Below are 6885 nucleotides of genomic sequence, written 5' to 3'. Positions count from 1 at the left end.
GACCTTATACAATGAGTTGCAAAATGTTCCCTCCTCCATTTTCTGGATGTTGTGTTACATTGCTATTTCTCTCTTAAATGGTTGATAAATTCACCAGCAAAGCCAGTGAGCTTAAAGTTTTCTTCCAGGAAAGCTTTTAGTTTCTGATTCAATTTCTTAAATAGATATAAGGTCACTTAAGTTTTCCATTTCTTCTCATGCCCATCTAGACAACAACTGTGTCTTTTGAAGAATTTGTCCACATCATCTACATTGTGGAGTATTGGCATTACATAGCTCATATTTCCTTATTATCTTCTCTGAGGTGTTATGCCTCTGAGGACTAATAGGTCCAGCCGAGGCGGAAAACCAAATGTGAAAGTGCAGAAACAGTGTTAGCAGGTTTTTGCCAGAGCATGTAAAGCAGAGCATGTGGGAACCGTGTGATCCAGGGAAAAGGGTGGCCAGGCTTAGGGGGGCAGGCTGGACGACTTATTTCTGCAGGATCTATAGTGAGGTACCCTTTTGTATTCCTGATATAGGTTGTTTTCTTTCTTACTTGGTCAGACTAGAGGCTTGTTACTTTTCTCAAAGCATCAACTTTTGGTTTCATTGATCTTCTTTTACGTTTTCTGTAACATTTGACTTCTACCCTTTTGTCTGGTATATCCTTCCTTCTACTTACTTTGGTTTTAAGATTCTTAAGATGGACAATTAAATCATTGATTTTTTTTTTTTTTTTTCACGGGCCTCTCACTGCTGTGGCCTCTCCCGTTACGGAGCACAGGCCCCGGATGCGCAGGCTCAGCGGCCATGGCTCATGGGCCCAGCCGCTCCGCAGCATGTGGGATCTTCCCAGACCGGGGCACGAACCTGTGTCCCCTGCATCGGCAGGCGGACTCTCAACCACTGCACCACCAGGGAAGCCCAATCATCGATTTTAAACCTTATCTACAGCATTAATATGTAAGCCTGTAAACATTTCTCTAAGCACAGCTTTAGCTACATCCCACAAATTTTGACGTCATGTTTTTATTTTCATTCAGCTTGAAATATTTTCTAATTCCCCTTGTGCTTTTATTTTTTACTATAGATGATTTAGAAATGTATTGTTTCATTTCCAAATATTTGGGATTTTCTAAGTCTTTTTGTTACTGATTTCTAATTTAACTCCACGGTGGTCACAGTACACTCTGTACAGTTTCAATCCTTTTGAATTTCTTGAGACTTGTCTCATGATCCAGCATATGGCCTATCTTAGTGAATGAGCACTAGGAAAGAATGCTGGGAGCTGTACAGATGCCAATTCCTCAAGATGGTTGAAGGTTTTGTCTACAGTTGCTGAGACAAGTATTACAGTCTCCCACTTCAATTGTGTATTTGTCTAATTCTTTCTTTAGTTCCACCAGTTTTTGCTTCATGTAATTTGAAGCTCTGTTATTAGGTGCACATACATTTAAGATTGCTATGCCTTCTTGATGAATTGACATTTTTTTTGTTAGTAAATGTCTTTTTATTTCTGGTACTATTCCTTTTCCTGAAATCTACTGATATTAATATAGCACTTTTTCTTCTTATTTGTGTTTTTATGTTATGTATTTTTCTAAACTTTCACTTTTATCCTGTCTGTATCTTTACACTAAAAATTTCTATGGCCAACATTGATGGGTCATGCTTTTTCATCCAATGTTAACAATCTGTAGTTAAAATCTCTGCCTTTTAACCAGAGTGCTTGGCCCTTTACAGTTAATAAAATTATTTAAATGGTTGGTGTATTAGTCTTCTAGGGCTGCCATAACAAACCAGCACAGACTGGGTGGCTTAAACAACATTTATTTTCTCACAGTTCTGGAAGCTAGAAGTCCAAGACAAGGGTACTGGCAGGGCTGGTCCCTCCTGTGGCCTCTCTACTTGTGTGCAGACGGCCCACCCTGGGTCCTCATGTGGTCTTTCCTCTGTGTGTGCGTTCCTGGTGTCTCTCTCTCTTACAAGGACACCAGTTCTACTGGATCAGGGACCCACCCTTAGGACCTCATTTAACCTTAATTATCTTCTTAAAGGCCCCATCTCCAGATGCAGTATCATATGAGTTTGGGGGGGGGGGGACACAATTCAGTCCATAAGAGTTGGGTTTAAGCCTATTATCTTATTTGTTTTCTATTTGTCCCATCTGTCCTTTGTCTTCTTTTTCTCGCCTTCTTTTATTTTAGGAGGGTTATTTTACCTCCTTTATTAGTTTACCAGCTGTACCTCTTTCTTTTTTAGTGGTTTCCTCTAGGGTTTACAGTAGGTTTCTTCTGCTTATCACAGTCTACCTTTACGTAGCATACCACTTCTACACGAGGTAGGAGCCTCCATCCTCCTTCAATATCCTTTGTGTTGTCATACCTTTTACTTCTTATGTTAAAACCACCATTATTATTTTTGCTTTTAAAAGTTAATTTTAGGGACTTCCCTGGTGGCACAGTGGTTAAGACTCTGCCTGACAATGCAGGGGACATGGGTTCGAGCCCTGTTCCGGGAAGATTCCACTGCTGCAGAGCAACTAAGCCTGTGCGCCACAACTACTGAGCCCACGTGCCACAACTACCGAAGCCCGTGTGCCTAGAGCACATGCTCCGCAACAAGCCACCGCAATGAGAAGCCCGTGCACCGCAACAAAGAGTAGCCCCCGCGCACCACAACTAGAGAAAGCCACGTGGAGCAACGAAGACCCAACGTAGCCAAAAATTAATTAATTAAAAAAAAAAAGTTAATTTTAAAGAAGAAATCTTTTAGACAAAGGGGGAAAGCTTCTATATTTACCACACACTTCCCACCTGGTGCTCCTCATTCTCTGAAGATCAGCTTCCACCCAGTATCTCTTTCCCACACCTAAACAACTGAACATTTCTCGTAAGGCAAGGCTGCTGGATGATTCCTTCAGCGTTGGTTTGTCTGGAAAAGGTCCACTCTGCCTTCATTTCTGTTTTCTTTGAATATGGAATTTAAGGTTTCAACACTTTGAAGACATCATTCCGGCATGTCTGTTCCTGATGAGAAGTTGCTTGTCATCCTTGTCTTTGCTCACCAGTACATAACGTGCCTGTTTCGTTTGCTTTTAAGATTTATTCATCCTTGGTCTTCATCAGATTATCATGAGCCTTAAAGTGGGTTTTGGTGGGGTTTTTGGTCTGTCTGCTGAGGTTCACGGATCTGTGGGCTTACACGTCTTGTGTTTGGGAAAATTTCAGCCATGGTTTCTTCCAATGTTTTTCTGCCTCCCTCCCACCCTCCCTCCCGCTTTTCTAGGTCTCAGATGACACGTGTTGGACCACTCAGTATTATCCAACAGGCCACTGAAGCTCTGTTTGATGTTTTAAGTCGTCTGGCCACCGTCAGGCCGCTTCAACGCTCACCTATTCCTAGAGGGCCCAAGGGCAAGCCCTGCTCCCCTACCTTCCCAAGAACCAGGGGCATCAGGGAACACGAGGCCTCAGGCTCGCTGCATCCTGCACAAGAGGCCTGGCCGTGGGACAGGCATCAGAGGCTGCCTAAAGCCACCAAAGTAGCTGTTCTCCACCATGTGCAGCACGGGTCTCAAATGGCCCCTGGGGCACCACTGCCCTGGGAGGAAAGCTGCAAGTCACATACCAATAATAGTCATCACATAGAAACTATTGGTTGAATTATTTTCCCAGAAGAAAACAAGTAACTCTGAAGTTATCGCTATCACCCTAATCCTGAGTGAGGAAAGAGGGTTTTCAGAACAGCACCAGAAATTCCAAGTGAAAATGCCAGGCACATGTCTTTGAGGGGAGCCCAAGGTCAAGACATGCTGCCCCAGTGCCCCTAGTAAGTTTACCGAGCTCTTCGGAGCTGCGTCTTCAGCTTCCTACGGCTGCCACTTGCGAGGGCGGTTCTTGTGAATTCTGCTGTGACCAGACGCCTTGTGGAGAGGCGCAGCCCAGACGCCCCCTTCCCACAATCAGTGAGAAAGCTGAGCACTGACTTTGGAGGCCAACAACAGCAAGAGAATCAAGCCCCTGGCAGGTACCTCATGTGTGACATCCCTGCCAGTCCCCTCTAACTTTCTTGCCTTTGTGTCCCCTTGTCTTGTGTTTCTAGCCTTATAAATAAAACTTTATATTGCAGATGGAGAGATGAAAATAAATCAAGCTGACCAATTAACCTATAATTAGCTGCTGAGAGTTGAGAGAAGAATGAGGAAGCAACAGTTGATTGTATCAATTGTTCAAACATTTTTATTGTCTGAATAAAATTTAAATCTACATATCGACATTGGTTATGTTCAGTAAGGAAAGTATTTTCTTGGAGATAAGTTTCCATTGTGAGTTAAGCATTTCCAGTTAGAGAATCCCTCAAAGGGTCAGATCTGAAGTTTACATCCTGCTGAACAAGAAAAGCTAATCTGGCTCCAGAGAAAGCTTCCCAGCACAACATTCAAAATTTGCTCCTGATAACCAAAAATAAAACAATTTGAATTCAAGACATGTTAATCATTCTCCCAGGACAGAGAACTTGACTTTTAATCAGGTTGAGGCAAATATTTTCCCCTCAAATAACTAGAGGTGCATCCTGCTTATCTTGGAACAATTTCTCTTGTTCCCTGAGACTGAGGGGTGGTGGTCCAACACGGGGCACGAGAGACCCCAATCTATGACGGTTTCCAGGATGAAACAAAACACATGCACGACAAGCCTCTGCCTAAGGGGCTCAAATGTCTGTGTATTAAGGTAGCTGGTAAGATAGGTGACCTTCCATAATGTTTCAGTGTAACAGTTGATTTTCATTTCTTTCCCAGAAGCTTTATGTTTCGTCCAGTGATCTGATCATGGCTGGGCATTGACCACTGCAAGAAGCAGACCGTTGGAAATCACCGTCTGCGCTGCTGGTGCAAGAGTAACCCTGACAGATCTCAAAGGGGCCCAGCGCAGCTTCCTCAGCAAAATAAACCCTAGTTTAAAAACATCTGGGGCAAGTGCTGACATCCAACTAGCGCCAGCTGAACACCCGCTACGTTCCACAGTGTGGCAGCCGGTGGAGCCAGCAGGACCTGCCAGCGCATATGCGCGCCCAGGCCCTGCGGGGCTCAGAGCAGGTAGAGCACCACCTGGGGCAGGAGGGCAGTGGGGGGCAGCTCAGGCAAAGGCTGGACGCAGGCGAGCCCCAGGCAGAGTCAGGGAGAGCGCTCGGGGGCCACGAGAGCTGCGGAAGCAAGGCCACGTGGTGCAAACCTCGGAGAGCACCCTAAGGGTCTGGGCAGGGGTGGCGGGAGCAGGGGGGCACCCAGGCGTCTCTCTGGCTGTCAGAGGGAGGGTGGTGCACTGGGGCCGCGCAGCCAGGGCAGCCGTCAGACAGGGAGAGGCACAGAGGAACAGCAGAAGGAGAAGGCCCTGGGGGGGACGAGAAGCAGGTGGGCCCCTGGGGCGACACCAGGCCTGGGTTTGACCCTCATCGACGCTCTCAGTGACCCTCACAGCCACACTCCTGCTCATCCTCGTAGGTCAGAGGCAATTCCAGGGTTTGGATTTTCCATCCTGAGCCCCAAGTCCACACACGCTAAGCCAGACGGGTTTAGAAGCCAGAGGGGAATTCAGAGGCTCACCACCTGAGAGGCAGCACCCTGGAAATGTGACCCTCCCTGCAGCTTGGAGCACAAAGGGGGGTGAGGGGTGTCCCCAACACACATCAGGGTCCCACTGCTGCGTGGCCATTAACGACCCCTCACCCTTCCTTACGCTCGGCCTCCCATCTGTCACTACAAGACGCCTGCCACCTCTGAGGTAGCGATGCTGGCGCCCCACGGGCCGGCTGAGCCATGACGCGGCGCTGGCGAGCTCGAGACCCGGGGCAGGCCGGCCTGCAGCGTCTGGTCCCCGATCCCCACTGAGCCTGAGCCGCCACGGTGAACAGGCAGGCCCAGCCTCTCCTGCCAGGCCTTTCCAGGCAGCTGTCCCATCCCTCAGCCAGAGACAGAGACAGGAAGAGCCGGTCCTCGAGGGCCCGAGGCAGGTCGCAGACGAGGCACAGCTGCTCTGCTCCTGAGGACTCAGTCACTGGTCAGGAAAGCCCTCCCAGCCCCGCGCCCACAGAGAGGACATGTACCACGCCAGGCGGTACCACGGAGCGCACTGTGCTTTACCCACCCTCACGGCTCATCCAGTTCCTTCCCTCTCCCGAGCTCTACCAACTGTTCTCAGAACTAACGCTATGCTGAAAATCAAGTCTGAAGGCACCAGCCCTGCCCGTGCCACAGGCCCAGGCTCAGCGCTTCCGCCGAAGCGGGCAGGGAGGGGGCTGCCTCGGCCCCTCTGAGATGCCCCAGCCTCGCCTGGAACTTGCGTGACCAGACGTGCTCTCAAGGGTGGCCGGCGAGGGCACTCTCGGGGTGCAGGCGGGAGAAGCGCCCAAGGGCCCAGATGGGGAAGATGTTTCTGTAGCTCGTGTAGCTGATGGCACAGGACTTGTTGAAGACCCCAGCGATGTTGTCCTGAAAGGACACAGGGAATGAACACAACGTCTCCACCAGGTGGCTGGACAGCTCCCTGAACCGAGACCCTGGCTGGAGGGCTGGCCGGCTGACCTCAGCAGGCGGGGCCTACCACCACCCCAGCTCTTGGACCCCAGGCCCTGCAACAAACCCTCCAGCCCGGGCCACCAGCCCCTCGCAGCCCCACCAACCCCGGACTCATCCAAGGCGGGGCCAGCCTCACGTGACCTTGTGACCCCATGCCCTTCCACACTTCCTTCTGAGTGAGGGGCTGTCAGGATCAGCCCAAGGGTGTCCTGGCCCGTGGGCTTCTCCCCCGCCAGCTCCTTCCCCGACGCCACCAGCCCTGCCGCCAAGCCAGTGCTTCAGTTGCAAACGGCCCAGGCTTTCAGGCCCTGCCACCATCACAGACC

At 49.4% G+C, this 6885-nt stretch overlaps 1 protein-coding gene across 8 annotated transcripts in view; it reads right to left on the bottom strand.

The window, feature by feature from the left end:
* Window positions 1-4199: 4199 nt before the first annotated feature.
* Window positions 4200-6885, bottom strand: part of LSS (lanosterol synthase) — a 42249-nt gene continuing 39563 nt past the window's right edge. For 6 of the 8 annotated variants that reach the window (XM_029214432.1, XM_029214433.1, XM_029214434.1 and 3 more), the window contains one exon: window positions 4200-6472. In XM_029214432.1, the coding sequence (XP_029070265.1) occupies window positions 6138-6472 (335 nt within the window). In that variant the 3' untranslated portion in view covers window positions 4200-6137. Of the gene's footprint in view, window position 6885 lies in introns of all 8 variants that reach the window. The other 2 variants (XM_029214438.1, XM_029214439.1) reach the window with 2 other exon arrangements.

Source organism: Monodon monoceros, unplaced genomic scaffold (assembly GCF_005190385.1).
Source record: "Monodon monoceros isolate NGI ecotype Baffin Bay Population unplaced genomic scaffold, NGI_Narwhal_1 Super_Scaffold_11, whole genome shotgun sequence".
Lineage (NCBI taxonomy): Eukaryota > Metazoa > Chordata > Mammalia > Artiodactyla > Monodontidae > Monodon > Monodon monoceros.
Note: the sequence above shows the minus strand (reverse complement) of the source record. Positions and strands in the feature narration are given on the sequence as shown.